This window comes from Odocoileus virginianus, chromosome 1 (genome assembly GCF_023699985.2).
Source record: "Odocoileus virginianus isolate 20LAN1187 ecotype Illinois chromosome 1, Ovbor_1.2, whole genome shotgun sequence".
NCBI classification, from domain to species: domain Eukaryota; kingdom Metazoa; phylum Chordata; class Mammalia; order Artiodactyla; family Cervidae; genus Odocoileus; species Odocoileus virginianus.
In genome coordinates this window covers 105,684,395-105,708,182 of record NC_069674.1, presented here as the reverse complement: position 1 = coordinate 105,708,182, position 23,788 = coordinate 105,684,395, and the positions used below count along the sequence as shown (strand labels likewise).

Below are 23,788 nucleotides of genomic sequence, written 5' to 3'. Positions count from 1 at the left end.
TCTAGAAGCAGGAACCGAAAACATTTTTTTTTTTCAATTAATACATGCTAGGAGTGCTCCAGGTGAAGTGTAGGATACAAGGGAAAAGACACTAATGGGAATGTGGTTTCAGCTGAAGTCTAGCTTTACTCTCTTTCTTCAAGGACGTCAGTCACCGGCAAGTCTGAGTGGTCATGACGCAGGATGTATTGTCCAGCTGGCGGCTGTCAGACACTTAGTGGCCACTGCTCGCTGCTACTGGGGAGGGTGCTTGCCAGCAGTGGGGGCCTGCGTTGAATATACCATCATACCATCATCCACTTCACTCCTGTCCCACAGTGCTGTTGTAGGGATGCACAGACAATGCGACTATGCAATGACTGTGAACTCCTGCACAGGGCCTGACATGTAAGGAAGGAGTACTTTATAAATGGTAGCTATTAAAAAAAAAACTTACATGCTAGTTGACTAACAATGCTGTGATAGTTTCAGGTATATAGCAACGTGATTCCATTATACATACACCATTCTTCTTCAAATATTCTTCCCATTTAGGTTATTACAAAATACTGAGCAGAGTTCCCTGTGTTATACAATAGGTCCTTGTTGGTTATCCATTTTAAATATAACAGCATGTACATGTCAATCCCAAACTAACAATCCCTCTCCCCACCCTTACCCTAGTTCTTTAAGTCTGTGAGTTTGTTTCTGCTTTGTAAATAAGTTCATTTATATCATTTTAAGCGCTATCAACAATATTTTTCTCTCTTACTTGACTCAGTATGACAGCTATTTGTTTACAGGACATAAAATATCAAATACAAAATGAAATAAATTGATTACAAATATTACATAACCCATCTAGTAAGAAATTCTTACTGTAGACGTTGCTTCCTCATCAAATGTATATGGGTGATTTATTGAGTGTTCTCCATGATGCGGTTGGGAAGGAGTAACTTTCAGTGGGCTCGTCCAACCTGAAAACAAAAATGTATGTGGTCTGGGTACATACATATGAAATACATACATACAAAATGCAATAGAAATTTATTTTTCCACCAGAACTGTTTTCTACTAGAAAGCTGAACTTAGTGGTGTTTATTTTTCAATGGGTTATCTAAAAACTTTTCTCATTGAGAACAGAACAGCTCTGAAATTTGTATATTAGGATAATTATACTAGTGTACAATTATCTGATACTTATTACTTATTATTGTTAGAGGTCTCTTGGGTACTATTAATCTGTATATGTGGATGTAGACATGTTGGAGATGGTGGTGACACAAGGAGTTTACTATGTAGATAATTAAACCTAATTATAAGAGACTAGCAAATATAAAAGCTGCCTTCAACAAATATTTACTGCCCCACGAATGAAAGAGGATGAATATTTAAAGATGGAAAAGAGGTTTCCTGGTTTTTAGGTGCTCATGAACGAATGGAAAAACAGACATGTGTGTAGGTAATGCAGTATAATGTGTTAACTCTAGTAACAGTTGAGCTCTGAGTGCTGAGGGAGTGCAGAGGACAGACATCTAATCCATCCAGATTGTAGGAAGTTAGCAACATCTTTTCGACAAAAAGACCTGACTTCATCTGACAACTGATTAAAACTCGGATAACAAGTGGCAGAAGTAGAGTCATTCCAGACAGAGGAACAGTATGTGCGATGGCAGGTGAGACCTGCTGAGCAATATCAAAACTCATGATAAAATTACTGAAGGTTGGGTATAGCTAACATCTTGAAATGGCAGCCAGCGAATGGTAGAAGATAAACAAAAGAGGTCAGCCAAAGTCAGGACATGAAAGTCTTGGATTTAACCTTCAGAGAGATGGACATTACAAAGTCCTTAATCAGAAGAACTGATAACTTTGCAAATTACACTGGTTTGGACAGGAGACTAGTGTAGGTGTAGATAATGGTTGTACCATGGAGATCCTCTTCCTACTGCATGGGGGCTTCTAATTTGGTCCTCTACTTTTTAGCTTGGGGCTTTCCTGGGAGTTCAGCCGGTAAACAATCTGCCTGCAATGCAGGAGACCCTGGTTCAATTCCTGGGTCAGGGAGATCCACTGGACAAGGGATAGGCTATCCATTCCAGTATTCTTGGGCTCCCCTGGTGGTTCAGCCGGTAAAGAATCCACACGCAATGCAGGAGACCTGGGTTCAATCCCTGGGTTGGGAAGATCCCCTGGAGAAGAGGATTACGCACTTTAGTATTCTGACCTGGAGAATTCCAAGGACTGTAGAGTCCATGGGGTCGCAGAGAGTCAGAAACGACTGAGCAGCTTTCACTTTCAACTTTTCAACTGTTTACCTTTGCCCCATAAATTAATCTAACTTAGCAGATGATGCACTAAAATGTTAAAATTTGGGGCTAGGTGGACAGTACATAGATGTTTAAACACAGATGAGAAGAGTTAGACGGGTTTGGGATAACACAGGAGTACCATGGTTACCATGGATACCAATCTGGCGGAGCTCTGTAAGAGAGGGCTGCAATTATTAGGGCTTAATGACATATATGCTTCCTGGCTAAGATGCCAGTGTGACCTCATGACTTATTTGACTCCCTCTGAGTCTTATTTTCCTCACCTTTAATGACTGCTGTCACAGTTGTAGAAACTTGTCAGTTGTAAAAACCACAACTATATTTAAAGGAACTGGCAAATTGGCATGGAGTCCACAACTTTATTAATTATCAATTAGGAGCTGTAACATTATTAGTACCGACAGAAGTAACATCATTTTCATAATGATGATGATGATTCAGTCAGTGTTTAACCAAGGAACTCAGGACAGAATCTGAAAAGAGAAGCGGCAAGGGAGGGCTGGAGAATGCGGACCATCTGTGGGTCCTGAAGGGAAGTCAGATGGAGCAGCATGTGAGAAGGCCTTTAACAGCACTGCTGACTGTGAAGACGAAGCCGGCCGTGTCAGAGGGCTCCGGGAGCACAGTGTCCCCTGGACATCAAAGAGCAAGGAAACGGGTGTCTCAGATGTCAGGGACTGAATTCTGCGCAACTGGAATAAACCCCACAGCAGATTTTCCCCCAGACTCTCAAGATATAAACAGAGTACACCTTGATTGTGGCATTGCTGGATCTCAAACAAAGAACAGAGTTAATCTTGCCCGGTTTCTGACCCACAGACTTGTGAGTAATAAATGTGTTTCATTTAAAGCTGCTAAGTCTGTGGCAGTCTGTTACAGTAGCAAGAAAAATTAATACAGAGGCAGAGGCGAGAGCCCAAGAGGCAGTGCTGATTTCCAGAGTCACCTCAGTTTTGAGAATGAGAATTCTGTGACTCAGCTGGCCAAAGAAAATCCACCAGAAGATTCTCATGCCGACGGCAGACATGCGGCACATTTTGGTATCCTCTGATTTGAAGCCATTTTTACCAGATACTTAGAAACAATGAAAGAAAATAGAAAAACAAGAGAACTACAATTCTGATTTTAGGCCAGAGCAGAAGTAAACAGGGCCATGAATTACAGCTGCATTATATTAGTGCCTCAGGGGCATCACACTCGCATCTAAGTATGATGATGCCTTTGCTTTTCTGTTTCAGGGTCTACTGCTGCACAGCTGACGCCTCCAAACCTGGCCATGTAAACCACCACTCACCATATCCTGGGATTCCGAAGCTCTGTATGATATGGCACAGCTCCGATAGCTGGCAAGGTCCAACACGACCTCACTTACAAGGCTGGCAGGTTGGTGCTGACTATTAGCTATGAGCTAGGCTGGGTCTGAAGACCAGTGCCTGTTATTTTTTTCCTATGGATCTAGATTGGGTCTCTCACAAAATAGTGACTGAAACTCCAGGGGAGGAATCCCAAAAGGACCAATCTCAACGTGCAAGTACTTACCAAGCTTCCCCTTGCATCACACTTGCTAATATCTTACTGGTGAAAGCCACTCACGTGTCTAAGTCCAGAGTAAAGGTGAGAAGGAAAGAGACCTCATTTCATGGTAAGAGAGGTAGCAAGCACACATCAGAAGGGGGTGAACTGCCAAAAGCACTTTGGGGAATAGCTACCAGTCCATCCTAAAGCAGATCAGTCCTGGGTGTTCATTGGAAGGACTGATGCTGAAGCTGAAACTCCAATACTTTGGTCACCTCATGGGAAGAGTTGACTCACTGGAAAAGACCCTGATGCTGGGAGGGATTGGGAGCAGGAGGAGAAGGGGATGACAGAGGATGAGATGGCTGGATGGCATCACCAACTCTATGGGCATGAGTTTGAGTAAACTCCAGGAGATGGTGATGGACAGGGAGGCCTGGTGTGTTGCGATTCATGGGGTCGCAAAGAGTTGGACACGACTGAGCAACTGAACTGATTACACAACTCTCCTTCATAACCCACAGTCTCACTTCACCACTTTCATGCTATCAAATACATATCTAAGTCTTTTTCAAGGAAAGCACTACAGTATTTCCTCATTTATTAGATATTTAACATGTTCAAAATTGTGATTTTTTTTCTTTTACTTTGAATGGGTTTTGTATGTAACCCAAAATTACATGAGTCTGGAAGAGTCTATCATGAACACTATTCTCCTATAGGCTTTGTTATTTTTATTATAAAGTATTTCCATAATATGCTGCCTTTAAGGACACCAAAACATTACAAGAAAGATTCAAGGGCTATTTTATGTATTTTTTAAAATTCATGTGTTATCTCTCCTCTAATGGTTACACTAGGTCTCTAAAAAAACACACACACACACACACACACACACACACACACACACACAATACCCTTTGTAAGTCATTTTCCCTAAATTTTCTCTCTCAATATAGCAAAAGGTAGGTGAATTATGTTGATACTTTCAAAGAACCAAATTTAGGTTTAGTGTTTGTTTGTTTTTTTTTTTGCTATTTTTCTATTCTCTATTTTATTTCTATAAACCAAATATTTGATCTTCAAAATGTATGATGCAAATATTGACAGACTTGAAGGGAGAAACAGATGTACAATAATAGTTGAAGACTTTAGTACTCTACTTTCAATAATGAATAGAACAGCCAAACAAAGATCAGTAAGGAAACAGAGGACTGAGCAATAATTTGATCCAACAGACATATACAGAACACTCTAAGCAACAGAACACCCAAGCAGAACACATATTTTGCTCAGGTGCATGTGGAACATTCTCTAATCTATACTATAGGTGACAAAGCAAGTCCTGGTAAATTTAAAAGGACTGAAAGCATGCAAGCTATATTTTCTGATCACAATTAGAAAACAATAAAATGAAATAAAATTAAAAACTGGTATATGAAAATTAAACACCACACCCCTAAAAAACCAATGGGTCAAAGAAGAAATAACATGGAAAATTAAAAATTATCTTGAGATATGAAAACAAAAATACAACAGAAGTTATGGGATTCAACAAAAGTAATGCCAAGAGGAAAACTTATAGGTATATAAACGCTTATATTAAAAAAGAAATAGATCTCAAATCAACTACCTCAACTTACACCTTAAAAAAACTAGAAAAAGAAGAAACTAAACCCAAAGCCAGAAGAAAACAAAATGATAAAGATTAAGTCAGAGATAGAACAGAGAATAGAAAAATAACAGGGAAAATCAATGAAAGCAAGAGTTGGTTCTTGAAAAAAAAATCAACAAAATTGATAAACATTTAGCTGGGCTGACTCAGAGAAAAAGAAAGAAGACTTAGATAACTAAAATTACAAATGAAAGAAGGGATATGATAGCTGATGTTTGTCAGAGGAGGTCATTGAGAGGCTGTGACCACCCACTGGCCCATGAGCTGAACGCAGGCAATCCAAGACTCCTCATCCCCTTCCCTGTGCATAGAATGTATGCTCAGCCCATTGTTCCCAAAGTTGGAGCTGTCTCAAGGATACAACATAGAGACTAGAGTATGGTTGTTGAGACCACAGTATACATGATTGAGCCCTGTCAAGTCTTCTACGTAGGCTTTAAGATTCTGGCAGGCAGGTGTGGAGATTTACTCATCTTGAGGCAACTATGACAAGCACCATAAACAATTTCTCTGCTCATTAAACCTACCACCCACCCATCTGGGGTGTCTGCCTCTTCCTATTTGCCCTTTGAGTACAGGGTCCAGTTCTGTATTTCACCTGAGGAACTCCTGAGATTTTGAACCAACAATTTTATAGAAATAAAAAGGATTATAAGAAAGTACTATCAACAGTTGTATACCAAGTAACTTTATAATCTGCATGAAATGGACAAATTTCCTAAAAACACATAACCTACCAAGACTGACTCGTAAGGAAACAGAAAATATAAACAGATCTGTACCGTATAATTTTCTCATATGAGGTACGTAAAGTAGTCAAATTCATAGAGACAGAAAGTAAACTGATTGCTAGCGGGTGAGAATGGGGATGGTAGGGGAGTTGTGTTCAATGGACATAGATTTCAGTTCTGCAAAATGAAAAGTTATGAAGACCAACAGTTGTGCCCACTGTACAATAATGTGCTTAATACTGATGAACTACACACTTAAAAATGGCTAAGGTGTTTATTATTGAGAGAAGGCTTGCATACCCCCAAATTCATGGTGCAGCTCTTACTAACAATATGATGATATTTGGAGGTGGGGCCTTTGGGAAGTAATTAGGTTTGGATAAAGCCATGAAGGTATGGCTCCCATGACAGGATGGAACCAGGTACAAAAAAACAACTGAACAATGTTAAACATCTCAGTTCAGTTCAGTTCAGTCACTCAGTCGTGTCCGACTCTTTGCGACCCCATGAACCACAGCACTCCAGGCCTCCCTGTCCATCACCAACTCCCGGAGTCTACCCAAACCCATGCCCATCGAGTCGGTGATACCATCCAGCCATCTCATCCTCTGTCGTCCCCTTCTCCTCCTGCCCCCAATCCTTCCCAGCATCAGGGTCTTTTCCAATGAGTCAAGTCTTCATATGAGGTGGCCGAAGTACTAGAGTTTCAACTTCAGCATCAGTCCTTCCAATGAACACCCAGGACTGATCTCCTTCAGGATGGACTGGTTGGATCTCCTTGCAGTCCAAGGGACTCTCAAGAGTCTTCTCCAACACCACAGTTCAAAAGCATCAATTCTTCGGCGCTCGGCTTTCTTCACAGTCCAACTCTCAGATCCATACATGACTACTGGAAAAACCATAGCCTTGACCAGACGGACCTTTCTTGGCAAAGTAATGTCTCTGCTTTTTAATATGCTATCTAGTTGGTCATAACTTTCCTTCCAAGGAGTAAGCGTCTTTTAATTTTATGGCTGCAGTCACCATCTGCAGTGATTTTGGAGCCCCCCAAAATAAAGTCTGACACTGTTTCCACTATCTCCCCCTCTATTTCCCACGAGGTGATGGGACCAGATGCCATGATCTTAGTTTTCTGAATGTTAAGCTTTAAGTCAACTTTTTCACTCTCCTCTTTCACTTTCATCAAGAGGCTCTTTAGTTCCTCTTCACTTTCTGCCATAAGGGTGGTGTCATCTGAGGTTACTGATATTTCTCCTGGTAATCTTGATTCCAGCTTGTGCTTCTTCCAGCCCAGCATTTCTCATGATGTACTCTGCATAAAAGTTAAATAAGCAGGGTGACAATATACAACCTTGATGTACGCCTTTTCCTATTTGGAAACAGTCTGTTGTTCCATGTCCAGTTGTAACTGTCAGGTGGTCTGGTATGCCCATCTCTTTCAGAATTTTCCACAGTTTATTGTGATCCACACAGTTGAAGGCTTTATGTAGTCAATAAAGCAGAAATAGATGTTTTTCTGGAACTCTCTTGCTTTTTCGATGATCCAGCAGATATTGGCAATTTGATCTCTGGTTCCTCTGCCTTTTCTAAAACCAGCTTGAACATCTGGAAGTTCACGGATCACGTATTGCTGAAGGCTGGCTTGGAGAATTTTGAGCATTACCTTACTAGTGTGTGAGATGAGTGCAATTGTGTGATAATTTGAGCATCCTTTGGGACTGCCTTTCTTTGGGATTGGAATGAAAACTGATCTTTTCCAGTCCTGTGGCCACTGCTGAGTTTTCCAAATTTGCTGGCATATTGAGTGCAGCACTTTCACAGCATCATCTTTCAGGATGTGAAATAGCTCAACTGCAATTCCATCACCTCCAGTAGCTTTGTTGGTAGTGATGCTTTCTCAAGCCCACTTGACTTCACATTCCAGGATGTCTGGCTCTAGGTGAATGATCACACCATTGTGATTATCTGGGTCATGAAGATCTTTTTTGTACAGTTCTTCTGTATATTCTTGCCACCTCTTCTTAATATCTTCTGCTTCTGTTAGGTCCATACCATTTCTGTCCTTTATCGAACCCATCTTTGCCTGAAATGTTCCCTTGGTATCTCTAATTTTCTTGAAGAGATCTCTAGTCTTTCCCATTCTTTTGTTTTCCTATATTTCTTTGCATTGATCACTGAGGAAGGCTTTCATATCTCTCCTGGCTATTCTTTGGGACTCTGCATTCAAATGGGAATATCTTTCCTTTTATCCTTTGCTTTCACTTCCGTTCTTTTCACAGCTATTTGTAAGGCCTCCTCAGACAACCATTTTGCCTTTTTACATTTCTTTTCCATGAGGATGGTCTTGATCCCTGTCTCCTGTACAATGCCATGAACCTCCGTCCATAGTTCATCAGGCTCTCTATCAGATCTAGTCTAGATAGAGCTAAAATAGGATAAAAAATCAGCAATATAGCCTTTCAGGATCTTGCTTTGATATCTAAGAAAGACCACTGGAATGTGATATAATTAATTCTGATAAGATGTCCTTCTTTATCAGAATGTATGAGAAATTACGCATATGAGATTGGGTAAAATCTGAAAGTACTTATTATTTATGAAAGTGAAAGTGAAGTTGCTCAGTCGTGTCTGACTCTTTGCGACCCCGTGGACTGTAGCCCACCAGGCTCCTCTGTCCATGGGATTCTCCAGGCAAGAATACTGGAGTGGGTTGCCATTTTCTTCTCCAGGGGATCTTCCTGACCCAAGGATCGAACCCACGTCCCGCATTGCAGGCTGACGCTTTAACCTCTGAGCCATCATGGAAGCCCTTTATTTATAATTAATGACTATTTCCAGAATCCACAACATCATTGAAAGCATAGGACAAATTATATCGAATGCAATTCCTAAATTTTGACTGCTCTTTGAACTGTTAAAAGCTAGTAACAGCTACTATTAATTAAATGCTTTACCAGGTTCCACAAAATTTGCTAAGTCCTTTGCCTATCTTAGTGAATTCAATTCTTACAATTTTATAAGAAAAGTTACATACAAAGGAACTGAAAATTCTGAACTTTGCTTAACTTTCTAACATCTAACAAATGTTACTGTTTCTTTCCTTTCTTTCAGATATTTTTACATGAATAACATTAAATAGCCCTTGCTATTATAAAGTATAACTAGTATATCAATTGTACAAATAAGGATACACAGGCACAGAGATGAGCAGTGGCTCTTGGGTCATAGTTCAAGTAAGCCTTCTGCCAGGATTTGAGTGCAGAGAGTCTGACTCTAGAGCTTATCTTCTGAATTCTGCTGCACTGATGTAAGCAGTGACATACAGAGGCTAGATGAGCTCTACACTTGGTTCTTACTGTATGTCTGTTAACCCTACTTTAGTCATAGGTTAGCCTTAACAAAGTATTTCTTCAATCTCTAATGTGCTGGAATGTTCTGACAGTTCACTCTTAGAAAAATTCACTTCCCCCCAAATCAACAATGCTCTTAAAAATTACACTAGTCTGCAATTTTCTGCTTACAAGCAAAGTGACATACTTGTCTAAAATAGGACAATGAAAGATAATTTTGATTCCTTTAAAGAAGTGTCCTTGACAATGACTATTTTTATTATACATTGAAACATTAGCAAAAGACTGAACTCAAGCTCCTTTCTTGACAGAGAATTGAGTCACTAGTACGGAATCAGTGAATATGTACTATGGCTGTGATACTGACATGAACTCATCAGTGGTTCCTTCAATGTGAAGTGCATTTGCTTCTTGTAATATCTTATTACCCTAGATGGTATTTCCAATGAATTATAAAAAAATAATTGACCTCCCTTGTGGTTCAGTGGTAAAGAACTGTGGGTTCGATCTCTGGGTCGGGAAGATCTGCTGGAGAAGGAAATGGCAACTCATGCTAGTATTCTTGCCTGGGAAATCCTATGGACAGAGGGACCTGGTGGGCCTCAGTCCATGGGGCTGTAGAGTCAAACATGACCAAGTGACTGAACAACAACAAAAATAATTCTTTCTTTAAAAAGATACTGAACCTCATATGCATTGTTTCCATGAAAATTCCTAAGTAAGGAATTTCCCTAAGCCCACCTGTTGAGGCCACACCTGTAGTGCACATTAAAAGCCTAACTATTACCCTGTACTTCTCTCTCACTAAATTGCTCTTATCTCATTCAAAAGTTGGCATCCAGAGGGGGTAGCTTGGGACCACTGCCTTGTGGGACTTTGCACTGCTACTACCTTTTGCCTTTACCCTTATTCCCTTCCCAGTCCCAAGTGCCTATGGCTTCTCTTCATGGAGGAATGGCAGGAATCGTTGAGTTCCCACTGCTCCGAAAAATGGTGATGTCACAGTTTCTCCACACAGCCGCCCTAGGCCTCTGGTCTGTGGTTGGGTGCTCCAGAGGAGCAGTGAAGTGGGCGCATCCCCAGAGGGCTAAAGCAGGCCCAGCATCTCTTGCTACAGCACCTGGCCTTTTCCTTTCCCATACACTCAAACATGTTAATCTCTTTTCACTCCCTGCTTGTCAGACATATTCCATACAGAACACTGCCTATGGTTTTTCTCTGAGAGTGTTTCTCAGCACTTCTGGACCAGGCTTGTGACACTCTCTGGGAGTCTTACAGAGAATCCATAAGGTGCAGATGTCAGTAACTGGTCATCAGTTCTGCCCCCAGGGCTGTGGTGGAGTAATTTAAGCAGGGGTTGCCTCTCTTCAGCTCTGGTTCTTACCAGACCCTCAAGTTTACTTTCAACTACTTTCTCACTGCATTTCAGCCTGTGTAAACTTTTTGATAATCATCAACAAATTAATTTTTTTCAAGGGAGACAGATAAGGTGGCATGATATGCAATTATCAGAGTTAAATATATTCCTTTGTGGCAAAATTAGGTTATTTGTATGTTTAGAATAAGTTATCTGATATACACCAGATAACTGTCACGTACACCAATGAATGCACTTTTTGAAAACCATTTTTTTTACAAACGGGTTTATAAAAAGCTTATCATTCTTACTACATTTTCCTTACAATCTCACTTTAAAAATAAGAATTCCTTATTTGGTTCTTTACAGTTTTATGTCAAATGAAATGTTAAGTACTAAATCAATCTTAGATACATGCTTTTCTGTCATCTGAAAGTTTTAAACATTACAAAGCCCATATCACTTCATTTACCTACAAGTCTTGCTCTGATGGAAATGTCTGGTACTGCCCTGGAATTCCATCTTCTGTCCTGTTTCAGTTCTTCTAATAAAATGGTTTTCCTTTTTAATGTCGTCTGAAATCCTGTGTCTGGCCTGGGAACTCGATGTTGAGGTTTCACATCACTGAAATCTACTAGGCTCGGTATGGTCCTGCCAACACCAGGCTTTAGGTCAGCATCGCCACCAGGACTCAAAAACCCTGAACAGGCGTCATGTAAAGGTACATCATCCCGAAGTGGAAATAATGGATAATCTGGCCCATACGGCGGTGGATATGGATAGTGTAAATGATAGTCCGGCAGGACCGAAGGGGGATAAGGGTGAAATTTAAGAAAAGTAGGGTTGCATTTCTTCTCCATTCTGCCATAGTCATGTCTGTCCTCAACTCCTTTCACAAAAGGCATGTTCAGCTTTCTTAAGAGAGCACAGTAGTGGGGGTAATCTCTGTTCTCAACAGCCTTTGTTCTTGAAAGGAAGGATCCTTCAGAGATACTTATCTTTCCAGGTATGAGCTGTGAATATGTATCCATGGCCTCTCACTTTAAACTTGTGGATGACAGTATATTAATTGTTTCTGATGGCTCCTTTCTCTTTAACGAAAAAACTGTTATATTTCTAATCACTGAACACTGGTTAAACTAACAAGATTACTGATTTTCCTTTCTCAATGCCAAAAGAGTAGAATTTTTATTTTTAAGGCAAATATTTTTTCTCCACTAAAGGAAGTAAGGAACCAGCACAGAAAAAAACAAAAAGCAGAGCCCAGGTTGCCTGGCAACAGTTAGAACTCTAACACACTGTATCACTATATACAGCATAATTTAATTCCTAGGTAACACACTGTATCACTATATACATTATAATGTAATTCTTAGGAAAAACAATTAAAATAGACTTATTAGTAAAACCTCCATGATAGTTTCTTCAGCACTGCTTAGGAAAACTGTGCTCATTTATTTTTCAATTTTTTCATAAGTTGATACTTTATGGGTAAATGATATTCAGTAAAGGGTATAAATAAAGCAGTTAATGAATAGGCAACATATTTTTTAAAGTATTCTCTCATATATTTTTTTACCTCATAGATATAATAAACTACAAAACATGCTACTTATATAAATGTAAATTAAAAAGTGCAAAAAATGAACATATATTACACTAGTTAAATCAATATATCTAATTTTAAAAGAAACTTTAAATTTATAATCAAAGCATGGGTTTATCTTTTACATGTACTATATTAGCCTTACTTACCTTTTTTCTACCATGATGGACAGAGTAAGAGCAATGAGGTTCTTAAACTCATTTCAAAAAAACTACAGTAAGCACCAGCTATTAGCTCAATGCAAAAAAAAAAAAAAAAAAAGATCATCAATACACTGTTCATTTAATAGCTCATTTCAACTAGATAACTTGGTCTTGCACGAAAACAGCTATCAAAGGAATTCCACAAAGTAGAAGGTGGGCATGAAACTTACACTATCTTTATTGGAATAAAAAATGCAAATACAAAGGACAGACCTACCTTCTGATTTTCAGCAATCAGCTTTCATCTTTAGAATCACGCCATGTATTAACTAAGATTTCCAATATTATTTCATATTCTCAGGTTGAATATTAGGAATTTACATAGCAGACTAAGGCAGGAGGGACTGCTGAATTGAAGCAAATTCTTGATGACAGAAAACAGATTTCAGGATTTTGCATGGTATGCTAGTCTTCTCTACCCTTTATTTACTAGAGGTCCACAGTCCAAGGTCATTTGCTAAAAATCATGTTGTCCAGGTTGACTTGTTTATAAAAATTAAAGAAGTTTTAGCAGAATTCGTACGAAACACAGTGAGTTATTGAGTACTAGTCACTAAAGTTTGTCTTCTAGGTGTGCTCAAACAAGTGCAAGACCTTGACCAAAATGCTGGTTGGATCTAAATTATCCAGGTCTCTGTTTACTAAGACAAGCCTAGACAGGTAAAATTCAATTTAGGAGTTCATACAGATTAGCAGGCAATTCTAAAGAAGTGAATCTACTCAGTGGAATAAACTGTACTGCACACTTTTTACCTATTAACACCTGCATAAATATGGCCAGAAAATCCAGGGAATATGCAGAAATTTCAATTCCCTTTGCTAATAAGAACCAAGGACTTCTTAAGAAGTAGTCCTTAAGAAATGTCTCCATCGTGGTCCTGGTCCTGGTCTCAAAAGAACTCTGCACTCCTTTCTACTAGATGTTTCCTTTTCAAAAAAATTTATGACTACCGGAATGCTTACATTATACTGGGATCTAGCCCAGCAGTTGAAGTTAAAATATTTGCAAAACAGACACAATCCTAGCTCTGAAGATACAGTATGTACAGCAGTCCAGCTGAAAGAGAGCAAGAAGTCTACCTGCGGTGCAACCAAGATACACCCGAAGGTATCACTACTGGAGTCACTCTACCAAAGAAGTGCGGAGGTTAGGCTGTCAGTTTGAAATTCCTCTTGTGCAATGGACACCCAGAGATGGCTTTCAGTCCATTCTAGTTCACTCATAGCTTCCTTTTATACATGGTTATTAGGCATTATGTCTTCAGTTGCTTAAATTCCATTCATCCAAGTATTTGAATTAATTGCATATTTGCTTCTATTGTAGCTCTGCTCATGTTAAGTAAATCCTTTCTGCTGCAGAAATGCAGAACACTCTAACTTGTTCTGGCTATAAACGAACGCCCACTTAGCGGGGACAGGTGGTTTTATGCATCTTTCTAAACTCAGGTGATAACGTTGCATGCAGTCAATTCCATATAAGGTTGTTTCCCCGTTCTTCCCGCCCAGGCTCTTCCAGGGGCTCAGGGTCCACTTCCACTCTCGCCTGCTGTGTGGGGCACCCATCTCTCAGTTCAGTACATCTCAAGGTACCGGCAGCCAAGGTCAGGAGAAGCAGGCAGCCCTCCGGCGCTGCACCAACACTCACTTCCCTCACTCTCACCACGCAGTCCGGGTTTGGCCTCGACACTCAGATTCGGCCAGGCAGTCCCTCGGCCCACGGACCCCCGCGAACTGTGGAGCCCGCGGCTCTTCTCTGGCTCCAGAACCTTCCATAGGTCTTCTATGCAATCTGGGTTCCCTGAGCTGCTGCGACGTCCCGAACACGAACAACATCTAGATGCTCCATGGGCGTCGGGCCGACGAGGCCCACTGGCTGAACCTACCTGTCAGCCCCGCCCCCGCCCTGCCGGAAACGACCGCCCTCTTTCCGGCCCGCATCCCTCCAGCTTCCGGCGGGCGGGTGTGCGCGCGCCGCCTAACGACCTTCTGGGCCGACGGTCGGCAGGCGGCGGCGGCGTGTAAATGGAGGCCTCGGCCCCGGGCCGGGCGCGGCGGGGCTGGCGGCGGGCCCGGGCGGCGGGGTCCCCGCTCTCCCGGGCCGCGGTGGTCCTGGTGGTCTCCGCGCTGGTGCTCTGGGCGCCCCCGTCAGGTGAGGCGGCGGCGGGCGGCGCAGGGCCGCAGCTCCCGGAGATTTTTGTGTGTCGCACGTGCGCCCTCTGATGGGAAAGCCTGTCTCACGGGTCCCGTCCATATATTTAATAAGATGTAAGTGCTCAGGAACCAAGGACTTGTCACATTTATGTCTAGACGGGCGAGGTTATTGAAACACCCACCGCTCAAGGCTTGAGGTCAGACTGGCTGTTAATAACCCCTAATCAGCCCTCGGGTCCTTTGCCAGCTTTCCACAATATTCTGGGCTCTGGATTTAAGTATATTTCAAAACCAGGAGACATCCTGCGGCTTTGTCACTTCCCGTGGACCTGGAGCTCCATCTGTTGGTTTCAGCTATAAAGTACAAAGACTGGGATTTTAAAGTTTTGATATTTTGCTGTCGCCATTTGTTTCCTGCTTTGTATCCAGAAATCCTAGATACTGCTTCACTTTTTCAAAATACAGTTAAGATATTGAAGGGAGAGCTTAATTAAACGGTCGTCATTTAACCAGAAAGGTTTTGGCTGCGTTATTTTGCGTTCAAGTTTTAACCTTTTTAGAAATATTTAATAAAGTGTCTACCAGAATTGAATCACAGAAAGGATAAAAAAAGGTGTGTTTAGATAAAAGCTGTGGAGACAAGGGGCGATGAGAAAAGAATCCTACCAAGAATTTGAGTGAGGAAGGGCTGCATATGTAGGCAGGGATAGGAGAACAGAAAGAAATGGAGTGAGTAGATGTTACAAAATATGCCAAAGTCTTGGCATTAGGTGTCCAAAGGTCATTGCAGTGTAAGTAGACAGTAGCCAATAGCCTTTAGTTACTTCTGTAGGAGAAGGATGCTTCCTGACCTTGGCTCATGATCTTATATTAATACTAGATACGACTGTGTATGGTGTGTCTTTTGATCCAAGAACAAGGTCAGGCTTGAGGGTGTGAGACATAGAATAAGAAGGCTGTATCTTACTATGTAAGGTATGAATAGTGAAGGCAACATTTATGTAGCATTTTATAGTTTGTACAATAGTCCATTTAGTTCCTACAATAAATTTAGAATTTAATCTCATTTTACAGATGAGAAAACTGAAGCTCCTGGAGTTTTAAGTGACTTTCCAAACACTCATTAGTGGAAATTGGGATTTAAATCCAGGTCATCTGACTTTGAATATCATACTCTTCTTTGTGCTATACCCACTCTCTGTTAACAACAAAGAGGACTTAAGTCCAAGTTATGTTGCATTTTTTTGTTGTTCTTCTTCTTGTTCTGTGCACACACCTGTGTCCATCACATTAGCTTGTTCAAGGATAACTGAACAATATCATAAATATTTAATGGCTATTTAATATTTGCCATGTGCGAGATACAGTGCCTGGTACAGATTATTATTTTTTTTCTTAAGTCTTTTATTGCTGGTTTTTGCAGAGTCAAAGCATGACTTACAAAGACCTTCCTAGTATCACCCAGCTTCCTCTTTTGCTTTCCATGCCTGTCTTCTCCAGGTTTAACAAACTCACTTTTTATACTGGTTTCATTGAAATATAATCGATATACAGCGTTGTATAATTTTAAGGTATACAACATGATGAGAAAAAATTGTTTTCTTGTGTTGGAAACTTCGGCTTTATTCTCTCAATGGTTCATATATAACTCAGCAGTGTTAATTACATTAATCATATATTTATCATAATTTATATTATTGTATGGCATATTACATCCCAAGCACTTACTTGTAACTGAAAATGTGCACCTTTTGACTGCCACCTACTAAATGGGAGAAGATACTTGCAAAGAATATATACGATAAAGGATTAATATCCAGAATATACAAGCAACTTGTACAATGCAACTTCAAAAAATGAACAGCCTGATTAGAAAAGGGCAGAGGGTCTAATAGACATTTTCCAAGGAAGACACACAGATGGCTAGTACGCGTGTGAAAAGATACTCAGTATCACTAATCGTCAGGGAATGCAAGTCAGAGACAGAGTGAGATATCACCTCCCACCTGTCAGAGTGGCTGTGATCAGAAAGGCAACAAATAAGCATTTGAGAGGGTGTAGAGAAGGGAGTCCTGTGCATTCTTGGTAGGAGTGTGAATTTGTTGTAGCCACCATGGAAAACAGTGTGGAGGGTCCTCAGAAAATTAAACAATAGTACTACCGTATGGTCCAGCAGTACCCTTCCTGGGTGTTTATCTGAAGAAAACAAAAACACTAATTAGAAAAGGTATATGAACCCCTGTGTTCATTGCAGCACTACTTAATAGCCAAGATATGGGAACAACGTTAAGTGGCAATCAGCAGATGAATGGATAATGAAGATATATGTACACAGAATAAACTCTTACTCAGTCATAAAGAAAATAATGAAATCTTGCCGTTTGTGAGCAACATGGATTTTGACCTAGACAGTATTATGCTAAGTGAAATAAGTCTGACAGAGAAAGACTAACACTGAATGATTTCACTTCTATGTGGAATTTAAAAAAAAAAACAAATAAGCAGACATCAAAACATAAACAGTTGCAGACTGAGAAAAAACAGGTGTTTGCCAGATGGAAGGAAAGAAATAGGTGAGGGAGATTAAGTGTTACGAAATTCTAGTTGCAAAATAAATGAGTCACAGGTTTGAAATATACAGTGAGTATAGGCAATAGTATGTAATGTCTTTGTATGGTGATTTATCATAACTAGGCTTACTATGGTGATAATTTTTAAATCTATACAAACATCAAATCACTGTGTGTATAACAGGAATTAGCATAGTTTTGTGGATTAATTATATTTCAAAAACAAACTCATGGAAAAAGAGATCAGATTTGTGGTTACCAAAGGAAAGGGAGTGGCAGAATTGGATGAAGGCAGCCAAAAGATACCAATTCTTGATAAATTGACACAAACATTGATCCTACTCTTGAGCTTATAATGAAATAAGGAAAATTATATCTATGCATGAAAAACTGTGATACAATGTAGAGTGAGTGTTGCAGATGATGTACTAAAGAGATAAGAATGAGGAAGGCAAACGGAAGGTTTGAGGGAGGAAGGACTTACGATGTGTGTCCTGAAGGGTGGGGATTTGGATTTTTAAAAATGAGAGTATTCTAAGTGGATGTAGAAAAATTTGGAGCTGAGATAAACAGGGGAAGCAGTGGGTATATTAATTTCATTGAAGCTGGAACAGGTCAGGTACCAGATGTCAGATGTTGATTCATGGCTTCCCTTAAACAAACATCAAATATTGTAAGACAGTGTACTATTTGAATGTTTTGAAATCTCTGGTGAACCAGACTGTTGATTATTTCTGTCTTTTTTTTTTTTGATAGTTGGATATTTGGATCGATTACCAAGAAATGCTAACTTGCCCCAAGATTCAGTGAAAATAGTGGGATCACCAAATATTCCAGGTATTAATAGATTATCAGTAATGTAAGAAAGTTTTAAAATTTAAATTTTGTTTTAAATTTTGTCAATCTTTTGCCAAAAACTAATGTTCCCTATATTGTTGTCTCCTATGGCCCTTTTCCTTCTGTTGAAACGGATTATAAGTTGTTTCCACAGATCTAGATTCATATAGTCCAATTCTGTTTGCTGTAACTGCTTCAAAGTACAAAAATTATTATTTCTAAAAGTTGTCTAATTAAAGTTGCCTAAAGTGTTTTTGCTTGTATAATAAACATTATGTGTATGCAGTTCTTATGCTAAAATTTTTTAAAATGAGATCTATATATCATGAAGATTGTGGATTAATAAGATTTTGCAGTAGTAACATGAGGTAAAGCATCTGTAACTTTTTTGTATTTTTTAAAGTGAGGCAAATCCACTTATTTAAAGTATCTAATCGAGTAGTTTTTAGTATATTCTCCAGATTGTGAAATCATCAGCACCATGTAATTTCACAACATTTTTTCATCACTGTAGAAATAAAACCACCATACCCATTAAATAGTCACACTCCAGCCCCTGGAAACCACTAATCTACTTTCTGTCTCCATGAATTTGCCCATTCTGGACGTTCCATTTAAGTGAAATCACTCTGTGTGCTGTTTTGTGTCTGGCTTCTTTCACTTAGAATGGTGTTTTCAAGGCTCATTTATATTATATAATGTGTTAGTATTTCACTTATGGCTGAATAATATCTCATTGAATGGATATACTACAATTGTGTATCCCTCAACTGATGGATATTTAGGAAGTTTCCACCTTTTGACTAATGCTGTTACGAACATTTCTGGACAGGTTTCTATGTGAACATATGTTTTCAGTTCTCTTGGATCTGTACCTTGGAGTAAAATTGCTGGGAGATACGATAACTGGGTTTAACATTTTGAGGAACTTCCAAACTATTTTTCAAAGAGTCTGAACTGTTGTACTTTGACACCAGAAATTTGTGAGGATTCAAATTTCCCAGCATCCACATTAACATTGATTATTGTCCAAATTTTAAGAGTGTAGTTATCCTAGTGTGTATGAAGTGGATTCTCATTGTGGTTTTTATTTGCATTTCCATATTTGACTAATAATGTGGAACCTCTCTTCATGTGATTATTGACCACTTGGATAGCTTCTTTATGAAATGTCTTTTCAAGTCCTTTGCCCATTTTTTAATTTGGTTGTTAATTTGTTATTGAGATGGAAGAGTTTTTTTTTTTTTTTAAATATGTTCTGTATACTACAGCATTATCAAATATTTTCTTCTGTGGATTTTTGTTTTCACTTTTTAATAGTGCTTTTTAAAGTACACATTTTAAACTTCGATAAAATCTGATCTCTACTTTTTCTTTGGTACTAGTGCTTCTGGAGTCATGTATCAGAAATAACTGCCTAATCAACAGCCATAAAGTGTTATTCCTCCATTTCCTTAAAAGAATTTTACAGTTTTAGTGCTTATATTTAGGTCTTTGATCCATTTTGAATTGATTTTTGCATGTGGTATGCAGCAGAAGTCAAATTTCATTCTCTTGCATGTGGATATTCATTTGTTCCAACACCATTTGTTTAAGAAACTTTTCCTTCTCTATTGAATGTCTTGGTGCCCTTGTTGAAGAACAGTTTGCCATAGATGTATGTTTTTAATTGACTCTAAATTTTTTTCCTTTGATTTTACATCTGTCTTTATGCCAGTACCACACATACTGTATTAATTTCTGTTGCTTTGTAGTAAGTTTTGAAATTATCAGGTGTGAATACTGCAGGTTTTCTCTTTTATCAAGATTGAGTTGGTTACTTCGGGTCCCTTGAAATTCCGTGTTATTCTAGAATCAGCTTTATCAAGTTTTGGGGAAAAATCCCAATGGGATTTTAATAGGGATTTCACTGAAACTGTAGATCAATTTTGAGAGTATTATCACCTTAACACTATAGTTTTCCAATTGATGAACATGGAATGTCTTTGTTCATGGAATTCTCCAGGCCGGAATACTGGAGTGGGTAGTCTTTCCCTTCTCCAGGGGTCTCCCCTACCCAGGGATCGAACCCAGGTCTCCCACATTGCAGACAAATTCTTTACCAGCTGAGCCACAAGGGAAGCCTTAGTTATTCTTTACTTTCCCTCAATGATTTTTTACAGTTTTCAGTGTATGTCTTGTACTATTTTTATTAAGTTTATCCCTGAATATTTTATTCTTTTTTTGATGCTGCTGTAAATAGAATGTTTTTCTCAATTTAGTGTTTCGATTGCTCAATGCTGTTGTATACAACTGTATATAATTGAGATTTGCAAATTGATATGGTATCCTTCATCCTGCTGAATCATTTATTAGCTCTATTTTTAACAGGAGGCAGGGGGAGTTTTTTTTTTTAATTTTATGCATATAATATCATGTGATCTGCAAATCACGGTAGTTTTATTTCTTCCTTTACAATATGAATGCCTTTTTTTTCTTTGCTAGTTGTTTTAGGTAGAACCTCCAGTTCAGTATTGCTGTTAACAGATAACCTTTTGTTCCTGAGCTTGGAGGGCTGGGAAATGTTTTAGTTTTAACTGTTGAGTACTATGTTAGCAGTAAATTTTTGTAGATGTCCTTGATCAGATTAAGAAAGTTCCCTTCTGTTCCTAGAGAACTGTCCCTAGTGTCTCAGCTGGTAAAGAACCCACCACTGGTTCAGTCCCTGTGTTGAGAAGATCCCCAGGAGAAGGAAATGGCAACCTGCTCCAGTATTCTCGCCTGGAAAATTCCATAGACAGAGGAGCCTGCCGGGCTACAGTCCATGGGGTCGAGAAGAGTCAGACATTACTGAGTGCCCATATTTTCGAGTGCATTTATTGTGAAGGGGTGTTGGATTCAGTCAGATGCTTTTATCCATATACTATGATAATCGTGTGGTTTTCGTCCATTCCAATGATTTAATAAGGTATTGCATTGGTTGATTTTTGTAGTTTGAACTAGCCTTGCATTTCTGGAATAAATCTGAGTTGATTATGATGTATAACCCTTTTTCACACTGCTGGGTTTGGTATTTTGAGGATTATTATGTACATATTTTTCAGGAAAAGTGGTCAGTAGCTTTCTTATCTTTGTTTGATTTTGATTTTAGAGCAATAATGGCTTCGTAAAATGAGTTGCGTTGTGTTTTGGGTGTGTTCCTTCCTCTTCTGGTTTTTTTTTTTGGAAGTTTATGAAGTATTGTTCGTTCTACTTTACTTGTTTGTCAGTATCCACAAATGAATTCAACTGGTGCTGGACTTTTCCTTGAAGGAAGTTTTAGGTCTATTCAGACTTGCTGTTTCATTATCGTTTCTGATGAAATGTAAGCTACTTTTATTGAGGGTCATGTATATAGGGAGTTGCTTCTCTCTTACTGGTTTTAAGATTCTTTGTTTTTGGATTTTCACAGTTAATTATGATGTGTCTAAGGTGTGGATCTCTTTACTTTATGTGAGTTTGAGTTTATTGAGCTTCTTTGATGTGTAGATTGTTTTTCATCAGTTCGGGAAAGTGCTATTTCTGTCCTTTTCTCTCCACTATTCCATGGCACTTTTATGTATATGTGTGTGTATATATGTGTGTGAGTGTGTGTGTTTGTGTATGTATATAAATGTATGTACACTAATATGTTTGGTGGTTTCCCAAAGGTCTCTGAAAACGGTTTGTTTTTTTTTAACTTATTATTCTCTCTCTCAGATTTTCTGTCTCTCACACTGATATATCATAAAGTTTGCTGATTTTTTTCTCCTGTCTGCCCAGATCTGCTGTTTATTCTTTATTGTCAATTTTCAGTTGCTATTGTATGTTTTAATCCAGAATTTATCTTTTTAAGATAATTTCTATACTATTATTGATGTTTTCTATTTGGAGAGACATCATTTTCATACCTTTTTAAAGCCATGGTATTCTTTGATTATATTTAAAATAATTGATTTAAAGTCTTTGTCCAGTAACTCCAAACTTTGGCTTTCCTGAGAGACAGTTTCTATTGGTTGCTTTTTTTTTTTTCCTGCCTATGACTATGCTTCCTTAGTTTATCAGTTCTGTTCAGTTCAGTCACTTAGTTGTGTCCGACTCTCTGCGACCCTATGAATCGCAGCACGCCAGGCCTCCCTATCCATCACCGACTGATATTGCATGTTTGGTTCCAGGTCATCACAACAAAGTGAGTATCACAGTAAAGCAAAGCACATGAATTTTTTTGGTTTACCCGTGCACATAAAAGTTATATTTGCACTGTACTGTAGTCTGTTAAGTGTATGATAGCATTTGGTTAAAAACCAGTATATGTACCTTAAATAAAAAATACTTTATCCTTCTCCTGGGCATATATCTGGAGAAAACCATAATTTGAAAAGATATATGCACCTCAGTTTTCATATATTTTTTGCTGTTAAATAGCAGCACTATTTACAATAGTCAGGATATGAAAGCAACTTAAATGTGTATCAGAAGAGAAATGGATAAAAAAAATGTGGTACATATATACAATGGAATATTACTCAGCCATAAAAGAAAAACTAATGCTGTTTGCAGCAACATGGGTGGACCTAAAGGCTGTCATAGTAAAGTAAGTCAGACAGAGAAATACAAGTATCATGCGATACTGCTTATATAAGGAACCAAGAGAAGGGTGCAAATGAACTTACCAAGTAGAAGCAAAGTCACAGATGTAGAAAACAAAGCTATGGTCACCAGGGGATGAGGGCAGGAGGTATAAACTGGGAGATCGGGATTGACATACAGACGTGACTAGGAAAACTCCACAGACAGAGGGCCCTGGCGGGCTGCGGTCCATGGGGTTGTGGCAGTGTGGACATGGCTGAGTGTGCACACACAAATACACATACACACATAAAGAGATAACTAATATGAGCCTGCACTGTGCTCAGGCACGTCTGCCTCTGTACGATCCTGCGGACTGTCGCCCGCTCGGCTTCTGTCTGTGGGATTCTCCAGGCAAGAATGCTGGAGTGGGCGGCCATGCCATCCTCTAGGGGATCTTCCCGACCCAGGGACTGGACCCAGGTCTCCTGCAGTGCAGGCAGATTCTTTCCTGCTGAGCCACCAAAGTGAGGTGGGTGGCTAGACGTGTCTGACTCTCTGTGACCCCATGGACTGTAGCCTGTCAGGCTCCTCCATCCGTGGGATTTTCCAGGCAAGAGGACTGGAGTGGGTTGCCATTGCCTTCTCCAGGGGAATCCCAACCCAGGGATTGAACCCAGGTCTCCGGCACTGCAGGCAGACGCTTTGCCCTATGAGCCACCAGGGGAGCCAGAAGCGGAAGTCACTCAGTCCTGTCGGACTCTGCGACCCCACAAACTGCACAGGTCCAGGGGGTTCTCCAGGACAGAATACTGGAATGGGCAGCTTTTCCCCTCCTCCAGGGGATCTTCCCAACCCAGGGATTGAACCCAGGTCTCCAGCACTGCAGGCAAACGCTTTGCCAGATGAGCCACC

General features: G+C 39.5%; 2 protein-coding genes across 6 annotated transcripts in view; one reads left to right on the top strand and one right to left on the bottom strand.

Annotated features, from left to right (window-relative positions):
- SPMIP7 (sperm microtubule inner protein 7) overlaps nt 1-12,960 on the bottom strand; it is a 66,200-nt gene extending 53,240 nt beyond the window's left edge. For all 3 annotated transcript variants that reach the window (XM_020905899.2, XM_020905900.2, XM_070471905.1), the window contains exons 1-2: nt 11,413-12,960; nt 859-956 (exon numbers count right to left, since the gene is read on the bottom strand). In XM_020905899.2, the coding sequence (XP_020761558.2) occupies nt 859-956; nt 11,413-11,971 (657 nt within the window). In that variant the 5' untranslated portion in view covers nt 11,972-12,960. The remainder of the gene's footprint in view (nt 1-858; nt 957-11,412) is intronic.
- Nucleotides 12,961-14,376: 1,416 nt separating this feature from the next.
- Nucleotides 14,377-23,788, top strand: part of ZPBP (zona pellucida binding protein) — a 117,033-nt gene continuing 107,621 nt past the window's right edge. For 2 of the 3 annotated variants that reach the window (XR_011489326.1, XM_070471924.1), the window contains exons 1-2: nt 14,377-14,898; nt 18,227-18,307. Coding sequence is in view for 2 of the 3 variants with exons in the window: in XM_070471924.1 (XP_070328025.1) it covers nt 14,772-14,898; nt 18,227-18,307 (208 nt within the window). In the remaining variant the exon portion in view is untranslated. The remainder of the gene's footprint in view (nt 14,899-18,226; nt 18,308-23,788) is intronic. The other variant, XM_070471916.1, reaches the window with a different exon arrangement.